Raw genomic sequence first — 24415 nt, 5'->3', positions numbered from 1 at the left:
ACCTCCCTCTCAAAATCCCCTCAAGTTTCACCCCTAACAGAGTAAACAGTGTCATTTGGTTGCACGCTTGCGTGCTGAACATGGCCGACCCTGTTACATTCATTAGCTTCCAGAGAAAAGCCACCAAACCGCGTTAAACAAAATACGCTACTTTTTACGGCGCATTCATTTCCCATTCCGGGGAGCAGTGAAAACCCATGCGCATCTCCCCTTTTGGGCGATTACGAAGCTGAAAGAGTCTCCTTTAGATGGCATCCACATAAAACGAAAAGGAGCAAAGAGGCGTCATGTGATGGTCGCCTTGTTCTAGACAAATGACGCAGGTTTGACGGCATCACTGGCTGAATGGGAGCCTTTGAAACTGCCAAAGCAACATGGCTGATGCAGCCCTCAAATAAACAGTCAGTTCTGTGGTTGAGATCACTCATCATGACTCACTTCACAGTCTTATGAGCTGCTGTGATGGGCCAGACGTGTGATGATTTGGACTGTATTAGTACAGCAGTCTTTAGTGACTTGCCGATCGGACAGATGCAATAACAGTTGCACTCTAGTAAAAGCATTTCGAAGCAAGATGAAACATGTCTCCATTATCTCAATCTAACTGAGAGATCTTTCCTTTCAAATGAAAATAACGCTGCTCTGTTGAATTACACACACACACACACACACACACACACACACACACACACACACACACACACACACACACACACACACACACACACACACGTGTCCAAATATTTTGACTGCAGCCACTCTCTTTTAATTATATTTTGAGAACAGTCATGAGTTTTGAAGATGTATCAGATGAATCAGGGTTGAGTTCACTGAAAAACCAAAAAAAAAAAAAAAAAAAAGTTTTCAATAAGATGCTCAATAAGACTTGTTTTTAGAGAGAATGTCTCGAAGGGTTAGGGTTTGACACACACACGCACACTTGTTTTAAGAGAAAAAACTTATTTAAAAATAGATATAGGCTACACATTATTAGCTTTTTAGTCCACTACTAAATCTATTATGATTAAAAGTAATTTTATTAGTCTATTAGTCTTCTGAAACCAAGTATTCATATAACCCGCGAAGTTGCTTCTCCTGTAATTCATCTTGTTTTTATGATGTTTTTAAAAGACAAAAAGACTAAAATTAAAGTGACTAAATGCCAAGACTTTTTTTTTTTTTTTTGCACACTGTGAACCCTAATCTTGTCATTTATAAATAAAAACAATTTGGATTAAACATCGCTTGAAATGTCAAGTTTTGACTTCTGTACCTGCAGTACATTCCTTAAATTTTTTGGAATAATAATAATAATAATAATAATAATAATAAATATGTTAATAACTTAATATTATCAAGTACAAAACTGTGGTTGTGGGCAATATCAAAAATTCCTTGAGCTTGAATTTAGTAAATGGAAAAAATATTTTATGGTAAACCTGAGTGTACTTGCTGCTAGTTCACTACCATGGTTAAGTTCTCTCTTTGAGATTACCTTACTGGATACATTTTAATCACATGGGTTTGGAGAAGCTCCATTATCGTTAGGTTTTACAGAGTTGAAAGTCCATGCTGCCTAACAATAGCTCGATGTCACAAGTCACATCATAAGAGTAAAAGCCTGTTTTGATGATACAGAACAAATAAAAGCATCTTGCACCAATTTTATCCAATACAGATGCCATTGTTGATAAAATCATGCTTTTAGAAAAGCTATAAGTTAAACTTGCAATCGATAAAAATGTGCCTCTTCAAGAATAAAAGTCAACTGAGAACGATTCACTGTCAAACTGTGCAGCATGCTGAAACGGAGTCGCTGGGCCTGTTTCAGAAGGTAATCTATCATCAAGCTAGTCTTTCTTTAAGGTACGACCACAGCAATAGAGAGACATCCTAAAGTCCTATCGAAATGTCACATTCCTGCTTTGAGACTTTGAGTAATCCAGTCAAGGATCAGCCATATGTTGAAAGGGCACAGGGCATATAGGGGAAAACAGATCAGAAGTTTTCTAAGGGAAAAAACCTACAAAGAATCTCCTTCCCACCAGGCAACACCGTGATGCGCCTCCAATCTGCTGATCCTATCGGAAACATAATCTCTGGAAAATATCAAATGCAGGGTCTTGGACGTTATCAGGCACACATCAACAGAAATAATCCCCTCCAGTCATATATGCTCAATATTTTATCATTATTTGATTTGACTTCAATTGGTGGAACATGCTAGAGAAGCAGTACTGAATCTAATTGTGTCTGTTTATCTGAGGAGGTCAATTTTAAGGAGGTGGTCTTGATAATGTCACTGTTCCGATTACTGGCATTCAGCATGACGGCACCTTCACAACACTTCAGAAGAGGGTTAGCAAGTACTGAAGGAGTCACAACTAAAGCATTCTATTAAAAAAACTATTGGATAGAAGCACCATATAAACAAACAAAGCACACACAGAAATGTTTAGTGAAAACTGCAGATGGTGGACACAATATTTAGTGCTGCATGTGCAGAGAGACCATGTCAAAAAGCACATTAAAGCATCTTTTAAAAGCCGCTCGAGCAGTGTTTCTGGTTTACTTGTGTCAGCATCACATACTATTGAACAAAAGAAAGATGAGATTATCAAGATGATGCTTTTTTTTTTTTGTAAATTTACAGGACTTGCTGTTGTTACAAAGTGTGAAGGTTTGTCACCATCTAGTGGTCACAGTGAAAATTACATCAGCGTATCTACCTTTGTGTTTAGCAGCAGTTGCTTTCCGTCACTCACTTTCAAATGGCCAGAAGCAAATTGCAATGTCCACAATTCATATTCACACCTTAAGAGCGGGAGCGGGTGACTTGATTGTGTCGAGGCTTCCGGTCTCATCCGCTTCCGGTCAGCTGTACAGAAACTGTCGCGGATGCTGCTCGATACCGAAAACTGTTATAACAAGCTAGTTAGTTAATTTTATTGTTGTTTTGTTCTATTTTAATATCCGAATGTTAGTTTGAAGAAGAAAAATACTTCTACGTTAGATATATTACCCCATCAATTTATACATCGTTTTATTTTAATATCTGAATGTGCAATCTATCAATCAATAGAAATTGGTAATAGGCCCTACTAATCTTTTGTAGCTTACCAAATTCAAAATGTTTATAACAGTTTTTAACTTAAAATGGCTAATTATTTTGCTATTATTATGAATCTCAAACAGTGTCACTAGTGTCAGCAGTGTCAACAACCCAATATAAAAATGACAAATAACCCTAAAATAAACACTATAACATTAAAATCACTTTTAGGGTAAACACATATTATTTGTCATGATCAGCATGTATCATTTCATTAAATATTTAAAATATTTTACAGTGGTTCTTCTAACTTTAATTAGGTGTAACATCCCTGTAAAATGAACAGGTCTGCCAATGGTAAATTGATCTTGTGAGAAAGAGAGAAGAAAAAACTAAAATAATCATGCGTTTTTAGGTATAATGCATCGATGAGATTCACATTTGTACAATGATCCATCAGTGAAGTAGCACTGAACACCGATTTCCAATCAAATGTTTGACAGAACTTGCAGATGAAAGAAATTGAGTTCAGAATGTCATAAATCCATTTTATTATGAAAAAGAAAAAGCATATCTTGTATCATACAGTGTAACAGACCATCTCCGACAGGAAAAGTCCATTGGATGCCCCTAATAAATGGACCTTTGGACAAGAATTACAAAAAAACAACATAAAATAAAACACAACTACTGCAACGCAGTGCCATTGCTAGGCTGTTTCCAAATACGATCATAATTTTCGATAGTTTTCTTTTTTAATAGAAAGTGAAAATCCACAGTAAGTATGACTGTTATTATAGGTTAGTATAATCATTCAGACTCGTATAATGGAGAGCAGAGGAAATGCTTTAGGTCTCCAAGTGCAATATTCATGATTCAGTTAAAGAGTTATTCTAATATGATATTGTTGGATAAAGAACACAAAGTCAATAAACTAGTTAAAATCCTCAATTTCACTATTTGTTTGCAGGAACCCGAGTACTGAAATAGTGCTGCCCATAATGGCTCTGGATAAGTTTAAACAACAACAACAAGCCATTCAAACATGAAATCAACATTAGTATTTTTTGCATTCCATGACTTGTCAAGAAAATTATAGTTTGCCTAAAAGAAAAGCTAAGACTGCAAAAGACAACCTCAACCATTATTTACAACTCTTCTAAAATGTTTACAACGGCTGCATTAGAGTTATAACTCCCCAAATAACCATGATTGAAGTCATTTCTCCATGATGAGGTAGAATCCAAACATTTCTGTGAAGACATGCGTATGGGAATGTAAACAAAAAATAAAGGCTTTCGCAATTCATATTTCAAAGCGCATTAAAAGTGACAAGTGTGATGTCAAGCATTATGTCGGGAAAAGATTTAAATAGTTCAAAAACCATATTGATATGCATTAACGATCCACTCAGAACTGTTCTAGAAACTCCAGCTCCTCTGAGAAAACTGTGCTTTAAGATTTGCAAACATTTCGAACTGCCACAGCTGGTACAGAGAAAGGCCAGCAAAAAGGCTCAATGGTTTAATACCAATCATCAAAACAGTTTCTGATGAACCAGCACAGAAAAAAAAACGCACAAACGCATAATGCCAATGCATGCACGAGGACTGTCTAATTCACTACACGAACACAGATTTGCGATGTTTTTCAGTTGTGTGCCTACAGTCAGACAAACATTAATTTTATTCACATATGTTTGTGCATTGCACTTTGAAGGATAAGTTCTATATGACATAACATTAGTAAAAGATGTTTACATTCATGATATGCAAGAGGCTCCCTCAAAAGGGAATGTTAGAGATCTCTGTTTAGAAAAAAAGCCAAATAATTAAAGAAAGACACAAAAAGGCCATAATTGCATGACAAAGAAAATGAGAGGGAGAGAGATTCTAAACACTGTATTTGTGTCAATCTCAAATAAAAACATGTCCAGGTTGCATTTCACCCAAGAATACTATACATTCATGTTTTCATGACAGTTCCACATTTTACTCCTATATTGCCTCTGGAGTTTTTACTTTTGATAATTAGGTTCAATTAGCTTCTTGTCATTGAATACATTATTAACATCAACAAAGGCAGTACAACAAAAATGATCATTATACGTATAAATACTCTATTATTTAAATAATGTCCATTTTTTGTAGTGATCTTTTTATCATTGTAATGATATGATACAGAAATGCAACCTAGACATGTTCTTGATAGGCTTTCATGAGGGTAATCCATTTAGGTCCACAAAAAGGGGGCTAAACATCATTTAGCATATAATCTGTCTTGTATCTGCATAAAAAAAGTGCCTCTAATATACACAGGCAGGAGTCGGCAACCCCCTCCCAAATCTCCCAAAAAGACCACAGAAGAGAAATCTCACATTTTACTATTCACTCTGACAACAGAGGTTATATAGAGTCTTGAAACACAGTAGATCTTTTTAAATAGATGATTCAGTTCAGTCTGCCGACACTGCTAAAACCATCCGAGCACGTTCTACACACACAGCACGTCATTTATCTTACTTTGCACATTATTAGCTTTAAGGTCATGACTCAATGCAGACACCTTCTGAACACGCACTGGTACGGTAGTCGTAATGGAATGGACACACGTGTGCATGCGTTTAAAGAGGTCTTCATTGCCATGCATTTTTTTGCATGCATGTGGCGCAAAGCAAGAGAATCTGAATAGTAAATAAAGCCATTCTAAAGGTCCACGCCGGAGGCTTCGGCTACCATCTCTACAGGGCTCAATAAGGCATGTGATCACACGCAAGGCTAATTCAATCCGTCCACTTCATGTGCACTCACGTCAGATTCATTTCGCAAAGCACTCTGCGTGATCTGAAGTTTCCCAGAGGGAATGTATACCTCATGATTTCTATAAAAAGTTCAGTTGGTTAGTATAGCGATGTATATCTTCTTTGAGTTAAAGCAGCAGCATATTTATAATAATACATTATTAGTGTCACTATAGCATATCACTATCTAGCAGAGCAGCGAAAACAAAAAGATTCATAAGCAAGTCTGGGACAGCGGTCAAGTCGATTCATACTCACAGATGACAACCAAAACAAGAGAAAATGAGAATAAAATATAACTATATAGACAAAAAACAGACCATTTCTCCACCAAGTGGTGGAACTATAAATGCAATGGAAAAATAAATGCATACGTGTAATTATCAAGTACTTTGTTCTGATTGGCTACCCTGTGCAACAGAGAGCCAATCAGAGGTAAGAGTCCAACTGTCCATTGGCTCGAATGACTGACAGACAGAATGTCGTGTAAAAAGCTGAATCCGCACAAGTGTATAGAGAAATGCACTGCTGTAAGGCATTGTTTAGTTCATGGCTCCTCTGTTTAAAGTCTCAGTGGTTGAATTGTGTGTTTCTCCAAAGCATGTCATCCACAGGTTAATGAAAACACCCTCTGCTTGACATTAAATCACCAACGCGAAGGAGAGTCTGGTGAATGTTTTTAATAAGGGCAAACGAAAATAGTGTTCGATCAAGAGACAGCTGCAAGATCGCAGATAGCTTGATCTCGGTGTGACATCTCACGTTAAGCTCCATCTGGATACCCTCCATAAGAGCTTGCTTTCAGATAAGGGACCACAAAAAAGAAAAAAACATAGATGGAAAGTCCATTTTGAAAAGTCAGCCAACATACAACGTCCGTGGGGTTAAAAGGGAAGAATTTCCCAGCTCAATGGTGTGTAAACAGTGCTGATTTGCAATTAGCTCTGCCATAATCACAGAGGTCACTGTCAGCTGTCGCCCTCTGAAAAGGGTCACCAGTTGGCTTTGACCGCTCTGATGTCACTCACCAAGTTCTGAGCGAGACATATCCCAAAAATCTGAAACATATTTAAAAAGAACAATTACTATACACATTCAAAGGGCTCTCGTTTTCATTTTTAATTACCTGAACTTATGGTCTGGTCTTATGAAGCGAAACGATTAGTCTGTGCAAGAACATTATTTAAAGCATTATTACCCATAATCCACACCCTCTACAAACAGTCTTGAGCATGCTCACGATAGTCTGGATCACAAGCTTCCCGTCGCATAATAAATGAGGTAAGCAGACCGATCGTCTTCGCTTCATAAGACCTCAATGTATCGCCAGGAGCCACGGGTGTTAACTTTGTTTTGCCTGTATGTGTCTGTTTGACTCTCAAAGTAAAGGTGGCCATTGACTTGCATTATATGAATCACAAAGGATCATGGTTTCAGCTAAACATCTTTTTAGTATTCTACTGAAGGAAAAAAGACACCAACATCTTGATGGCCTGAGGTGAGTAAATTAACAGCATTTACTTACATTTTTGGGAGAACTGTCCCTTTAATCGCAAGCCTTTGCAATATCCTTCACTTTATGAAATAATATTGTACCATAATATTTGAATTTTAGTGTACATTTTTAGGTATACACTACAGTTTGCTGTCAGTAAGATTTTTTTAAAAGAAATTAACACATCAAGGTGAAAATTAAATTGACAATATTAAGACATTTATAATGTTAGTAAAGATTTCTATTTCAAATAAATGCTGTTTTTTTAACTTGCTATTCATCAAAGAATCTTGAATAATTTTTATCATGGTTTCATCAAAGAATCCTGAATATTTGTATCATTGTTTCCACAAAATATGAAGCAGCACAAATGTTTTCAACATTGAGAATAATAAGAAATGTTTCTTGAGCAGCAAATCATCATATTAGAATGATTTCTGAAGGATCATGCGACTGAAGACTAGAGCAATGATGCTGAAAACTCAGCTTTGCATCACAGGAATAAATTACATTTTAAAATATATTAAAATAAAAAAAACACTTATTTGAAATTGTAATAATATTCCACAATATTATTATTTTTTTACTGTATTTTTTATCAAATAAATGCAGCCTTTGTGAGCAGAAGAGACTTATTTCAAAAACATCAAAAAAAATCTTACCAACCCCAAACTTTTAAACTGTAGTGTACATTGTAGTATCTGAAAATATCACAATGCAAAAAAAACATTTTATATTTTTTTTCTTCTGATTTTGGGGGTGAAATATGACCCGGACATTTTAAGATTCACTTTGGTATCAATTAATGTTGGAACTAGATTTAAAGCTGTATTTTACAGTTCAACCAGAAGGTGGCAGCATGACCCTTATTCTTGTGTGAACATTTTTCCACTCAGGCCCCATTCAAGCAAATCTGTTCAGTATTACTACATCTTTAACAGATATTTGCATGCTTTAAAGCATTTCCATTATCATTGTCCTTACCTGTAATAATGCAATCCCCACAAAAATCCCAGCAACGATGATCAGATTGTCCTGCAGCCACTTTTCAAACTGCCCCACGCAGCCCTTGGTGTAAATGTACTTCTGCTGATCCAACTCCTATTAAAAAGATTATTCAAAACAGCACATCACTTGATGGAAAATGTCAGATCTAAATAAGAAACTAAATCCTCATTTAAGTGCACGGCGTGCCATATTGGCGTTCACTCCTCCGAGTTGACCTTTAATCTTTACACAAGTCCAGGATAAACAATTAGGCCTTCACCTGGGCGGACCTGCACATTAATCTATTTGAGAACAAATATCCTCTCTGGAAAACTGGAGGAACTCACTCCCACGCTAAGTAGACAAAATGTCACACAGCTCACCACATATAACCTGACACAGGGAAGATCCAGTTTGTATTACACCGACATACAAGAATGTCTTAACTACTGTCTATCGGATTCTGGGAAGGAAGGGAGATGAAAAGGTGTGATTTGGGGCTGTCAGTGACATTTGAAGGTGAAGAAAGAGAAAGCCACACAATCCAGCTTTTGTGAACCATACAAACTTGCTCTCCATAGACTCTTTTGTCCCCCCAGGAAAGAAGACACAAAAGACTTTAGAAACGTAACGCCAAACCAGTAGGAAGTCATGGGATTCAGAGAAAGCCAATGAAAGGTGGAAAATGGTTGAACAAAGAATTTTTTAAAGTATGATTCTTTGAGCAGACATTGGTTTATTGTCTTTCTAATACCTACAGCTCAAAATAAAAAGTCAGTAAAAAAACCATCATAACAGCAAATAAAACCTATTAAAAGGTGGATTGTAAGAGAGAGTATCCATGGATACAGGAGAGACGGTGGTAAACCGTGGGTGCAGTGTCACTCCACCCATGCTGGCATAAGCCGCTGACTTCCCAATTACAGAGCTCCACAATTTCCTTTGGCTAAAAGTAGAAACTAATTATCACTTTTAAAGGCTTAAACTGTTATTAAGGAGGAGAAGATGAATTCAAATGCTCTCAGAATCTCTCATGCACTAAACCCTTCTGTGCTCTTTTCAAAGGGTGGTCTGACACTACACGATTTGTACACCATTTCATCATTAAATATATGGTAAACCTTTACAATGAGGTCTCATTTGTTAACATTAGTTAATATATTAACTAACATGAACTAACAGGAAGCAGTATAGTTTTTACAATATTTAAAAATCTGCCAGTGTTAGTTAATGAAAATACAATTGTTCAAGTTAATTCATAGTGCATTTACTAATGATAACAAATACAAGTTTTCATTTTAAAAATGTTCTGTTAAATGTTGAAATTAACATTAAGACGAATAAAATCTGTAGAGTTATTGTTCATTGTTAGTTCATGTTAACTATTGTAGTTAACTAATGTTAACAAATGAAATCCTATTGTAAAGTATTAATACAACTAATATACTAATAAAGTATAACTAGTAATAACACACTCACTCCTTGATGCCGCACATCATAGCCACACTGTGTATTCAGGACATCCTCCTAGAGAGAGACCAAGAAAACATGCTCAATTTATTTACTTTTTTTTTTTAAATCGCAAACTTTACAATAGAATAAAAGTACAGAATACAAATTTTCAGAAAAAATATATTGTTTAAGATAACATGAAAAAAATTGTTAGGTTTGAATACAAAAAAAAACTTAAGCACCCAAACTAATAGAATATAAAAAGAGATGAGAAGGGTTTTCACATTCAACCTTTTAACAGCTAAACAACACTATTATCAGCTAACGATAAGTAAAAATAGAAACAGGTATTAAATACATCAGTTAACATGGACTAACAGCAAAAAGTTTTAATATTACTTAATGGACCCGAGATGAACATTAACTAACAATAAAGAGCTGTATTTTTATTAACTAACGCTAACAAAGATGAATAAATACTGTAACAAATATATTGCTCATTGTTATTTAATGTTAATGCATTAACCAATGTTAACTAATAGGACCTTAGTGTAAATCGTTTTTAAAAAAAGGAAAAAACAAGTTTATATAGTTGACTTATAATCTAGCTATCCTTAGCTACACAGAAAATAAAAATAAAATGCAAAACCATGTGCTCTTCTCCTAAGCTACATCCCTTCGGCCTGGTTTATACCTTGTATTAAGATGCATTTTGGTTGATCGGCTCACAAGTGGGCGTCACTAAATACAGGAATGAATGGGGTCTAAAAAGTTTTGAGCTAGTCCACTTTCGACCACTTCCAGAGGTAGTCGAAAACGCATTCGACCGGATTACTTTCGTAGTGTAGACACTTGTGTGTTTGAATGTGTTCAAACAGCCACAAAAGATGACTACTCTCCGCCTACTGACTTAATGCGTATTATGGGAAGCGCGCTCGCCAGACGGGATTTAAGCTTTGTCGGCTGGAGACCCAAGTTTGGAGACAAAAAAACATACCAAACACAATGTTCTCTCGCCATTTCTGATTTCTAACATGCACTCACGGCGTTTGACGTGGTCTGGCGTCTATCAGTGCCCTCCGTACATATTTCCGTCATCTCCAGTCGCGTTCATATGTAAATTGCACAAGCTTATTTCGCCCATTAGATAAAAAGATCTGAAAAAGCCCATGGATTTACCATAGACCCTACCCTCGAAGAAATCAGGACAGAAGTGGTTGAATGTGGACAAAAGAGACGGATTAAAACAGCAGGTGTAAACGGGTATGCGTCTCCCTTGTGATCCGATCGACCAAAACGCATCTTAATACCAGGTGTAAACAGGGCCTTAACTACATACTGTTATCCCCATAAAACAAACCAGCACATTATAGTAACACTCCGTTGTTCTATGAATGAATTAGGATGTTCAGTTCAAAGCATGCAGTACAGAAGTAATTGTTTAAGTTTAACTTGCTGAAACAGGAGCAGGGAAGAGCAAGTGGTAAACAGATGAAACGATAGTTTCTGGCACTCACAGCAGGGTCTTTGACGCAACAGGAGAAGGGAACGCCACAGCTTTCCCGGCTGGGGTTAAAGTCAGTGCAGTTGAAATAGATGTTCAGGTTCCAGTCATTCGGTCCATGAGCACCACAACACGACCACTGATGTGATACATAACATCACCATTATCATCACACAGCTGTAATTTACAGTTAAACTTTTCATATAAAAAATGCATGATGACTCAAATTTTCTAGTGCACACTTACATACCATCTGTCTCATTCAAAATATATACCACAGCACAGCAAAAAATGAAAGGGGAAGAGAAGTGCTGACTCACATATTCTTGAGCAAAGTCAATGAGGTTCTGGAGGTCAATGTCATCCCGATATGCTTTAACATTGTTGTTGATGAAGAAGTTCAGCTGGTCTTTGATCCAGTCTTTGAACACAAAGGCTAAAATGCCAGCTGTGAGCTCCAGGAAAAAGATGAGGCCCAAAAACACTGAAAACTAGAAGAGAAAACACACAGATAGTGGAGTCAGAACTTCATTATCCTAAAAATCTCAGTAAATCATTTTCAGTGATTTTTTTTAAGGTAAATATTTCTTCAATAAAATCATTGCCAATTAAATTTCCTCCAGGTGGCATTTCAATTACTTCTGGGTGTATTCTTGTGTTATAGCCAATTCATTTCATTTAAACGTCCTTATCTGGAAACAAATAAGCCTTGAAATCAGAGACCGGGAAACAGGTTGCAGAAAATGGGAGGCAGGGCTCGCAGGCCGAATATAAGGGTGGAACTCACAAATTTGAGCAGAAAAGTGTTTTCCCGGAGCGCACCGATGCATCCGGCAAATCCGAGGATGAACATCACCCCTCCTACTACGATAAACAGCCAGACAGGGTCGAAGCCGCCCAGATCTGTGATGGAGGAAATGTTTGACAGCACTCCCTGTGGGACAGACACATCAGACAGAGTTGTTGTAAGTTCACATCCTGACCTTCAATCCTTCAGCTCTCCACGGTGATTCATGCCTTACACGTTTGGATTTCCACATCAGGGTGGAATTTCAGTTCAATCCCAGGTTTTAGACCATGCTGACAGTGAATATAAACAAGGTTCCTTTTTTATGTGCTCTTGCTTTGTTTGCCATGATGGCGGAAGAATAGGCGGCTCTGAAATTCACTTGAACACTTATTTAAAATCACAATTTCAAATTCAACACCCTCAGTCCGATCCTTAATGCTTTGTTTCTGTAATTAACATTTAGCAAATGTAAAAATGAACCCTTTATTAATTATTTACATGGTGTTACCAAGATGTTCCATAATTGGCTGACATTAATAAAGTGCCATATGTCCTACACGTGTCTTTTAGCAGAGCAATCAACGACTGAAATGGAGCAATTTCCAGGTTATTAATCAGCCAATTGACTTCTAGATTCATTTAGTCGCCTCAAATTAGTGTGAAGAAATTACATTCACCTTTCATGCATGAATACATAACAGTGAGGGTGACCTTTTCCGAGAGGGACGACAAATCGGAGAGAGAATAGTCACAATAAATACAAAGCCTTATTGAGCTGTGGTTAAAGGCCTGCAACAAAAAATATAACAAAGTCATTAAACTGTCATGGAAATAAATAAAAGATGCCACCCATATGCTCTCAAATGTCATGGTTTAAGGAGGCTTTAATTTAGGTTTCATACATCAAAAGGAGGAAAAAGCAAAATGGGGGATTCACAGAACTGCTTTACATTTGGCAAAAAGACCCTTTCATAAAATAAAGCATGAAGTCCAAGAGGAAAAGATGTTAAACATTAATTCTGATGCTTTAACAGGCAGACCGAATGAGACAACGGGGTATTTTGTAGGTAGTTTGTACTTTTAAAGTGCGCTGTCTTCTTCTGTTTATGTCTATGATTATGTTGCTCTGGCAACCACATGGATAATAATATTAGGAATTTGAGGCATGTCACCGATCGTTGTGTTATTCTGTATTTGTGTTTCCAACTTGCCTTTTCTGCCCAAGCCCAAAGTCCAATACCCAGGAATGCAGCTCCCAGCAACTGCAACACACAACAGAATTTATCACATTTACACCACTTAAACAATTCATTCTCGCTCCATAATAGCATGAGGTTACTGGTATGTGCAGACAGCACTATGCTCTCTTTATCTGAGGGCAAACCATCTGGAAAAGAAAAAGAAAAAATTGGCCGGGTTTCTATCAAAGATCCGGAAAGTAGCGATTTCCCTGCATGCACTGCCATCTTTGGCATAAGTTTCCTTGAGAAGGAGCCAAGACTTGTTTTTACCTGAATGAGAGAAATCACTCGGATGACACTGCTTACAGGAACCTGTTTTATTACATTGAGGTTTATGGTTCACTAATTCTACTATTCTAGCATGTCTACCCAACTATTTCCGAGGAAAATCAGATTCTAAATTGACTATCACACTTTAAAGGTATAGTTCACTAAAAAGTCTTTCTTTAATTCCTTACCCAGATTCTTCAGAAAAAGAGCTGTTATTGATATTCTCAGTGGATTTTTTTATTTTCTTATGGCCGATGTGGAAATCTTAGGGAGCAGGATGGCTGATATATCTGATCTCATATTTAATTTAAAGATCAAAAAACACATGATTAACAATTGCTAAAATTAAATGTATATACATTTTTTCATAATATTTATATTATTTGAAAATTAATATAAAAAAAGAATCCAAATAAGAGTCCTGCACGGTCAAAATAAGAGTCATACTCCTGACACATCTGCCAAATAGAAAAATGTATTAGCCAATGCCAATAATTAAAATATCGGCCAACATATCAGCCTTGCCAATGTATCGGTTGAACACTATCGTTGGTCAAGGTAGCGCCATATTTAATATATTATTTAATTAACAGGAATGAAAACGAGGCTGTGAGAGATAGAATTACAATGAACTCAATGGATTGTACTGTTGTTGAACAACATACCGATTGTTCAGCTGATGAAACGTCTTTCCAAAAAAAACTTTCAGTAGACAAAATCTACGTGTCCACACTTGTAGTTCGGTTTTCTTGGTCTGGACCAAAAAAGAAAATGATGCATTTAGTTCTGGTTCACTTAGCGTTCACACTGTCACTCTTAACACCGAACCTAAAGATGTTGCTTTTATGACGTAGCCTATATTTTGCGAGTGCGAAGGAAAATCCAAAACAATGCTGTGTGCTGGGCTAAATGCGCTCGCTGTATGTGCGTATGATGGCATATGATAACTCTTGAAGAGCTTATAAAATGTGTAAAAGAGTCAAAACAGCGGCAAGAATCCCTCCGTCACACACACAAACGAAGATCTGCTGCGACGAGATGCGGTTGTGATGTGACGGGCAACATCATGACTATGACGAGAAAAAACAGGTATGCTTGAGAATTGTGTCAATTTTTGGGTCTTATCTTGTGACATCATGTCCTGTTTCTGATTTGTTTAGATATCTTTGGTTCGTGTTGCCTTCATATTTCATTCGAACCAAACCAGAGTTCGTTTGGAAACAGACCGAGACCCATCTTTTCAGCAGTCTCAGTCTACTTGTTTGGTGTGCACCAGCGTTCACACTAATTCAAATGAACCGCACTAACAGAGCAATCGCACCAGTGTTTGTTTTAATCTAACCAAACCTGCCAAATGTGAACATAGCCTATATAAAACACTTTTTAAAGTGGTGAAAGTTACATGATACAGAACCTTTTTTCCAATGCATGCCATTGTAAAGACTGTAAGTCTATCCCTCACAGCCTCATTTTTTATCTGCTTTAAATTCAATATGGCGTCTGTGATGGATTTTTTAAAAATGAATCATTACTAACATTTATTTTTCTTGCAGGATTAATTTGTATATATGCTTTTGAAAATGAAATGCCCCTATAACACTTTGGCCAAAGTCAGTGCGTGTCTGAATCAAGTCTGAATATAACAAAAGGAGAAATTAAACTAGACAGTTGTCTAAAGATATTTAAACTCATGACTTTGAGTAGCAAAGAGTAACCATCTTGCATAATCATGAAATCAGGATTTGCTTTTACCTAACAGAGGGTTTGCTGAATTATACATGTGAAGAACCATTTTGTAAAAGAAAATATGAATATTAGAATCATGTCACCTTTGCCATGCTCCTATTCTATAAAAACTGTTGTACTCGTTTTTGCTGGTGGAATTCTTTCTAAAAAGGTCTGAGGTCCTCCAGCTGCGATTAAAGTATATTCTTAGGCATTGTCTGGAGTCTGTCTGATTATTGCTGCGTAGCATGCTAGACACAAGAGATATTACTTCTATTCCCAAGTGGTAGTGTTCAAAAAGGTTGAGACATCGACAGACTCGAAGCCAGTTGTCGACTGTAGACACAGTGCTAGAGTATAAATATTATTAAGTGCCGACTGTAGATGCTTGGATGTCGACTGGACACCAAGGTAAATGTAAGTCAGGTGCGTAGGGGAAAATCTATCACATGTCTAACCTGACTAAGGTCTCCGAAAACTTCTGAGAGTCACAAATGTCATTAGGTCCATTAGGTTTGTTATTTAAAAAAAAAAAAAAAAGTCATACACCACTTTTATTACACAGAGATGGTACAGGAAATTACCAGAGAGAGAGAGAATGGGATGAGACTTTGAGCACCACAGCTCAACATGTCTTAAGCACATGCACCAACTACTAGGTCATGACACCAACTACAGTATAATTTTACTTGGGCTAAACCATGCAATGAAAAAAAAAATTCTGCAAGTTTGATTTAATAACTGACCTTCTTGTTCTAATGTGTTATCAAAACTACAGATTCCCTGTCAAACTCCCACTGGGCTCTCTCAGCTGTGTGTTTGACTTCAGGTTAGAGCAATCCCAGCTTGAGGGGAAACGTGAGAGCGGGAAGGAGAGTAAGAGGTCGGGTATCGGCAGCCGCAAATCCCATAATCCCATTTCCCTGTGGTCTCGGTTAATCCAATGGATGGATGGGACAGAGCTAAGGGCCAGTCATCCACTGCACACACTTTCTCTGTCAATCCATACCACTGATTCCCACTCATCGCTATCATCTCCCCCAGTTCTGACGGTCTTGATCCAGGGGAGGCCGGGTGTTGTGTCGCGCCCACATGGATATCGGGATTAAGACACAATCAAGCATTGTAGAGCACTTAAACAGCTAATTTAGTAACTCTGGACAAGCAGAGGAAAGCTGCTATCTCACATAGTAGGATGATTAGACATACAGTATCTCTGTATTATCACAAACAAACGGCAGCCAAATAAACTCTTGGCTTAAACTCTCAGCTGTGACAGGGAGCAGAAGCACTTTTCCACCAGCTGTTACAGCCATAAGAAAAGCTTTTGCTTTCCTACTCCATCTTCTGACATCTTTATCTTTATTTGATTAAAGAACTGCTGCATCACCATGGAAACTTATGCTTATGGAAATTCTGACTCAGTACATAGTATTTCTGGCTTTATTAGTACTGCTTGCTAAGGCAAGCATCGATATTAACTTTGCTCACAGTACTCAGGGTTAGAGATTTGAACAAACAGCAAACTTTCTCATTAATAGTTATTTTTGCTGCCAAGTGTGAACACACCAAAAGTGTACAATAACTTTTCTAAACTATCTGACTTGTGACTTTCACCTAGAGGGTGATAAAACCCACCCTCATGTCCAAAACCCGTATGACTTTCTTGCTTCAGTGGAACACAAAAGAAGATATTTTGAAGAATGTTGCAACTGTTTTTGTCCATACAATGAAAGTCAATGGGGTCCAAAACAAATTCATTGTGTGGCCAAAGAACACAGTCATACGGGTTTGGAACAAGCAACTGACTGCAGAATTTTCATTTTTAGTTCATTATCCTTTTAAGCAAGCACATAGCAACCACATAGCAGCACATTAAAATCAGAAAACCTTAGCAACTGCATTGCAACACCCCGGCACAAGAACAAACACCACCATTTTCTGCAGAATACATAAAAGTCTAGTGTTGTCCTCATAACGTTTGTATTAGGTTTACGGGAGCCTGTTTATGGTTCTAACTGGTTAGAAAATATCTTTCTCTGGCCTGTAAAATGGAAATATTGACAAGATCATCATTTCCAACAGGACGCCTGAGTGAGATGTGTTACGAGTGGACTTCTAGGCCTTATCAAGGGGACGAATCTCACCCGTATACTTTAGTCTATTTCAAAACAACAAAAACTAGCTATAAAACAATGTTTTATTTTAGCACATAAAACAGTTTCTAATTACCACATAATTGCTAAGTTTCAGCACTGCCTCAAAAACGGCATGTTAGAGTTAGTTTTTATACAGTGGAACAATGACTCTGGCTTGATTCATTTGTGTTTTAGTGAGAATGAGTCAATGTGTGCGAGTGAGAGTGGGGCCTGCTGGGAAATGGCATGGAAATAAACTCCCTCGCAGAGCAACAGAGGAAGAGGGGGAACGGACATGTGGTTCCCATCTGCCATATGAACCTGGAGGATATGAAAAGGAAAAACATACAAAAACACGGGGCTACACATGATCTCAGCACGAGCTCAAGCAAGGACACAAACACACGCAATAAACACTTCAGGTTTCTCTCAGAAATCAGAAACGTGCGTTGCTTTGTTTGTACACAATACCCGAGCCAGACACATGAAGCATGCAAACAAGTGCATCAGTCAAATGTTTTTGTCGCATCAGGGGCGGTGTGTGTGACAATAGTCGCACGGCCCCCGTCAGCCCCATAGCGTGAGGATGAATGGGGTTCACTAAAACACACAGTGCCGCGGCTCGCACTCGGGCCTCTCAGACGCTGTGGGAACAGCACGTCCCTTCTCACACACACCATTCACTCACCCCCAAGCATCTTCATTTGAATACAAGACAAGGGGGCTGCGAGGCTCCCAAATGGAAAGGAGTAAAAATTGGAGAGGAGGAATCAAAGACTGCTGGGGTGAGGGGGGGGGGGGTGGCGGGGGGGGTGGCAGGGGGGTTTAATGTTGGGAATGTTAAGATGTCCCTGCAAAGCCTCCCGGGTAGATATGAGACTGCGATTACAGAGCGAGGCGTCTGTAATTACAGGCCATCAACTAGGTCCAGTCTGAGGCAGGCAAAGTGAGTGCTCTGTTGGGATCAGGTAGGTTTCTGACCGATCAGACTGTCTCCACTTTAAACCAATCAGACAGGCATTAGACGGTACGGGTGCACAGGGGTCAAACAGTCTGCAAAGACAAAAGGAGTCGAGAGACAATGGAAGGCTTTCAGACATGACGAGGGGACAATAAATGCAAGGAAGTAAAAAAATCTGACTTAATTATTGATGCTTTTGCTCATAATTAGAGTTAGGGATTTGAACGTACCCATAACACAAGCACTTATCCTGCACGGTTCAAGCTACAGACATGAATGATATCTCCAATTATGAGAATTGTTGAAAAGAGGTTTTCAATTACTTTTCTAAGTGGTAAGATGTACAATTTTCTCCTTAAGCATTTTTAACTGATCATTACCTTTACGTCAGCAGTCACGTAGGAGTTGCACAGTTGGTTGTGGTATACACCTTCAAGTGGGTTTGTCAACCACCATTAAAAGGAAAAGAAGAAGCTCAAATGTGTGCGAGTGATGCGTGATAACCAATTGCTGAGTCACAATTCGCATACTATCCGCTCTAAATAGTATTCGAAATTAGAATTAGTGTGTCCCAAATTGTAGTATGTTGAAATGAGTATTCAAAGATACCCGGATCATCGACTTTTTCCAGTTAGAATCCGAAGTGCAGATCCATGCACACGCTAAAATTGCCAACAACCCACTGCGCATTGGTCGAGGATTCGATTAGAATTACAAACAGTGTTAAAAAAACTACAAACATGGTGGATGTGCGAGTCTATATATAATATATATATATATATATATATATATATATATATATATATATATATATATATATATATATAAATAAATTGTACTGTGCAAAAGTCTTAGGCATGTTAATATCCCCCCCACCCCCACAAAAAAATGGTTTTAAGTCAGTTATTTATATCTTTTGCTGTAGTGTGTCAGTAGGAAATATCGGTTTACATTTCCAAACATTCTTTTTGCCATAATAATCCAGTGAGATTTGTGTATGCACAAGGAATCTGACAACAGCCAGTATGATCTGATCTCAACATCATCGAGTCCGTCTGTGATTACATGAAGAAACAGAAAAAACTGAGGCGGACTAAATCCAGAAGAACTGCGGGAACGTCTCCAAGATGCTTGAAGAAACCTTCCTGCAAAGCTACCTTAAAAACTATGCGCAAGTGTACCTGGACAAAAGCCGTTTTAAACGCAAAGGGTCGTTACACCATATATTGATTTGAATTAGCTAATAGAAGTTAAATCAACAAAGATATTAACATGCACATATTGACTTTTGCACAGTACTGTATAAAAGTTGACAAGATCATCATTTCCAACAGGAAGCCGGAGATGTGTTACGAGTGGACTTCTAGGCCTTTTCAAGAGTTTTCAACACTTCTCAAAATATCTATTCTAAAAATACCTTCTTTTGTGCCCCACAGAAGAAAAAGAGTCATGAGGGTAAGTAAATAATGACAGAACTTTCATTTTTAGATGAACTTTAAGAATCAGATTTGACTTACAGTGATCTGCACCTGAAAAGATTAAGTCATTTAATTTAACTACAATGTTTAAGAGAGGGTTGATTTCAGCTTCCAGGAGTATAGACTGACATTCTGGACACAATTTGGTGAAAACACTGGCGTCTAAGTTTCAACAAAACACAACAGGCTCTCTATAACGTGGGAACAATGGCAGTAGGAGGGCTAGCTGTTACAGAGGGCAGCGGAACATTATGCAAGGTTAACATTTCAGACGGGACAGCATTAAAGCATGAGGGGGCACCAATTACCATCCCGTCCTCCAGAGGGGTCTTCACAGCCCCATTCAATACAAACCAATGAAGAGAAACCACGCTGGAATTTATGACAGCAAGAAGCTTACCAGAATCATGCTCTAGGCGATGTGTTCACCCCAGAAGTGACTCATGGAAGCTTCCCGCTCTAAGTGATTCCTTTTATCTCACAATTTATCACTCTCTTACATGAAAACCATAGTGGAGTGATTGGTCCTCAATGATGAGGTAATGGAGAAATGTCCATATTTAAGAATTAAGAGTCACTTGAGAGAGAGATTTTACCCCCCAACAATAAAATTTTGTCATCATTTGCTCACTCTCAAGTTGTTCTAATCCAAACCCAACTGGATATTTTCCATACCATTAGTGAACATGGCTGTCAAGCTTCAAGGAGGATCAACAATAGCACAATAATAGTCCTCCATACAGCGCATTTCCTATATTTCAAGTTTCCATAAAAAGGTTAGTTCACCCAAAAATGAAAATTCTGTTATTAATTACTCACCGTCATGTCGTTCCAAACCCGCAAGACATTCGTTCATCTTCGGAACACAAATGAAGATATTTTTGATGAAATCTGAGAGCTTTCTGTCCCTCAATTGAAAGTCCATGCAACTACCACTTTCAAGCCACAGAAAGGTAGTAAAGACATAAAGTAATGCATGTGACTCCAGTGGTTTAACCTCAATTTTATTAATCAACATGAGTGCTTCGTTTGTGCAAAAAATATATAATTTACCACTTTATTTACAAAATATTAATCTCCAATGTGCGTTCACAAGAGCACCAAGATGTATCGTGTGTTGTGTTGACGCGAGATCAGATGTTGTTGCGACAGAAAGCTCTCAGATTTAATTAAAAAGATCTTAATTTGTGTTCCCAAGAATTTTTTATTGTTTGGGTTTACTAACCCTATAAGTCATGTAAGATAGTTATACAGTGCACAGGCTGTATGGACTACCTTTATGGTGCTTTTACATTGTTTTTGTTTAGTAGCTTGACAGCCCTTGGTCACTATGAACTATGAAAACTAAAGGAATATTCTTTTTTTTATTATTCCATGGGGGGGGGGGGGGGGGGGGGGATAACAGTAAACAACATGAAAATGAGAAAATAATGATAGATTTTAGGTGGGTTATCCCCTTAATAAAGAAAAATATTCTTAACACTTGGATCAATATCAATTAAATAAGTTTTGTTGAAGCATGTAAACCACATAAAATAAAACTATACACCTAAAAGATATGATTTTACTGATTGCAATTAATATAAGAACAGATAACGTCAGCAGATGCAAACAGAAAAACTGACATTTTGTGATTTAGCATTACAATCAATAACACCATAACCGAATTGCTCTGGAACTGATACAATCACTTTTCCTCTAAATCACTACAAGAACATGGAAAATCCATTTGTGGAAAAGAGAAAGACTGAAAAGGCCAAAAAAAATGTATAATTTCCTACACAGACATGAGGAAACTAAATGGTGTGAGGTAATCTCTGTTAAACCTTTGAATTGACCCAAGCTCGCCCGACTAATGAGACCTGGATAATCCCATTTATCCTCCACTCCCCCCAATTCTCAATGGGATGTATTCTCCAGACCTGGAAAGGTACTGAAAAAGCAAGATCCAACAAAACCAGCCTAATCCATTCCCATGGGAAACAGGTGATTTTTCTACCTGGATGGGAATTTGAGAATCTATCCAACATTATACGTGTAACTTTACCTCAGAAAGATAATTTACTATACAAATAAATAAAAATATGAACACTGGTACGTAATATTTCATACAAACTCATACGTTCATGTTACATGTTGTGAAATTAATAAGGTAAGTTAGCAGCTAACGTTAGGAGAATTATCTATTGTTATCCCGCTAAACTTGTTTTGAAATAACGATTTGTTAAGATGTTGGAGAAACACAGTAAAAAGACTATGGAGGCAATTCATGATTTTGAGAGACACAATAATAAGCAAATGAACTGCAGATCCACAAAACTTACCCAAAATATGATGTTGAATCCGAATAAGAAGTATTTAACACAGCAGCTGACCTCTGCTCCTTTAAAATGATGCTGTTTTCTGCTCATTTTGTCCAGGGCAGCTAACGCTGTTGTGTTGATTCAAAGATCAGCTAAACACAAACGCAACGGCAAAAAATTCGCTTCGAAAACGATTCATGCATCTACATTTCCGCCGAAGCTGCGAACCAGCAATACATCGCAAACCACAACACTGCACCATCAAAAGACGCTTTTCCACAGTGCTGAATTCTTCAGTTTTTAACATATAAACAAGGGATGAAGGGGTAAATGGGTGGGGAAATGAATGCTCCAGGTCCCCCCTGATAAACCCCGCTCGCTTTGGATTGGTGTCATGAGATGTGTTTGATATTTTAACCTTGTTGTGAACGTCCCGAGGAAACAATCTAAAGCAATCTAACAATCCACAGTAAGAATAGAGAAGCGTGACACTGCAATCAGAGGACAAGAGCTCACTGTCAAGTGAACGAACTGTCATAGTAAAAGTCCTGTCAGCGACAGAATCCATTACATGGATGATTTATTTAACCAACAAGTGAAATATACAATGTCTTTCAACTTGGTCAACTTTTTAATGCAGTTCTTTAAGTAATTTCGGGTTCGAAATCTGTTGTGTTCGTCTTGAGTAAGTATTTTTCCCAATGAATTTGTAAGCATGTCGTTGTTTTTGTTAATTTAATAAATCTAGTGACAATGCTTTGAACTACTGTTTAGTAGCCTATTACATGCCCTGCCCCAAACCTTGTAATTCCCACCGTGCATTAATAAACTGTATTTTGCATATTCCATATCTTGTATGTAAATTCATTCAAATTCATGTTTTGTTTTGTCTTTTTATGTTTTTTTCCCTTTTCCCTTTCTTTTTGATTTACCCTTTATTTCCTATATTTCTGTCATTCATTTCCTCTATTGTCCATTACACTTAATAGTCTTTGGCAGTGTTGTAAATGCTAACAATCATGCGTTATAATTGAATAAAACAAAAAATAATGTCTGGTAATATATATATACGTGTGTGTGTGTGTGTGTGTGTGTGTGTGTGTGTGTGTGTGTGTGTGTGTGTGTGTCAACTCAAAACTTTTACTGGGATTCTGCTTTGTCTGACTAAATTGTCAAAATTCTATTTTAATTACAATAGTTGATTTAGTGTTTTACATTAATGACACTTAAAAAAAAAAAAAAAAAAAAGTATATTAATAATAATTATATCAAAAGTCATTTATACATTCTGTCAAATATTTGCCAGGGGGGCTTCTTACCCCAGACTGGGGACCAACCATAGACTGTAACAAGGGGCCAGCTTACCCCATAGTAGTGAATAATTGTGCATATTTATTTATAACACCACATGTTAAACTTATACCATCAAAATATGTTACAATTCAAAAGTAAATGCATATTGTTCTTAAGGGGGGGGTTCATATAGTAGCCTACATTTACAGACAGCGGACGGGTTATTTTATTTTGTCACTTCCGGTTGTTGTTGTTGTTATTCATCGTCGCTTATTGCTGCCATTGGAGCAGTTCTTATGCAGCATCAATGCAGCATTGAGGGTCTCTCTGGAGAATGTAAAGCATGTTACCCTGTTAATATAAGTAAATGATCTAAACAGAATATAAACAGCCTCTGAGAGCTGATTTTCTCATGAACAGTTCATTTTATTTCACATTTCTGTTCACTATCATGAAGAGACTTTACAAAAGAACAAACTGTTCCTTGACGTCACTGAGGACCATGTTGCCCTTACTGAGGAAATAATGCAAAATGTTTTATTATTGAATCTTTTTTTAAGCCTAAATTTTTTTTTTTTTTTTTTTTTTTTTTTTTAGTTTTCTTAGGAAAATCTTAAGGTTGAATACTAAAATACACAGTGTATAATGTCAGCACATAATATGTGGTCTTTATCAATTGTATTTTGGAGGATTTCATTTAATATTGAATTGTTTGTATTAGCCGTTAATTAATGTTATATTATATTTTCTTTTGAACTTATGTCCTGATTCCTGAGTTTACCCTCTGCAGTGGTGGAGACAATTGGGAACGACACCAGTTTACCATTTTAGTCCTGTAGGTGGCAGTATTGACCAGGCATATGTGGTCTTTTCTGACTAGATCTCTTCAAGAAACATTTTTATCCTATTATCAATGCAATTCACAA

The 24415-nt window shown here is 37.3% G+C and overlaps 1 protein-coding gene across 2 annotated transcripts; it reads right to left on the bottom strand.

The window, feature by feature from the left end:
* Window positions 1-4849: 4849 nt before the first annotated feature.
* tspan17 (tetraspanin 17) lies at window positions 4850-22716 on the bottom strand. Of its 2 annotated transcripts, none has more exons than XM_079892258.1 (8): window positions 22218-22716; window positions 13292-13342; window positions 12078-12224; window positions 11611-11781; window positions 11304-11429; window positions 9814-9861; window positions 8332-8448; window positions 4850-6910 (listed from the first exon to the last, which is right to left on the bottom strand). In XM_079892258.1, exons 1-8 carry the CDS (start codon window positions 22302-22304, stop codon window positions 6845-6847), a joined length of 813 nt encoding a protein of 270 aa, XP_079748384.1. In that variant the 5' UTR covers window positions 22305-22716; the 3' UTR covers window positions 4850-6844. The 2 variants fall into 2 exon arrangements, with proteins under 2 accessions (XP_079748384.1, XP_079748385.1); XM_079892259.1 differs by having other exon boundaries at window positions 12078-12220; window positions 13288-13342; window positions 22218-22674.
* Between the last annotated feature and the right edge of the window lie 1699 nt (window positions 22717-24415).

This window comes from Squalius cephalus (genome assembly GCF_949319135.1).
Source record: "Squalius cephalus genome assembly, chromosome: 14".
In the NCBI taxonomy this organism is placed as follows: domain Eukaryota; kingdom Metazoa; phylum Chordata; class Actinopteri; order Cypriniformes; family Leuciscidae; genus Squalius; species Squalius cephalus.
Note: the sequence above shows the minus strand (reverse complement) of the source record. Positions and strands in the feature narration are given on the sequence as shown.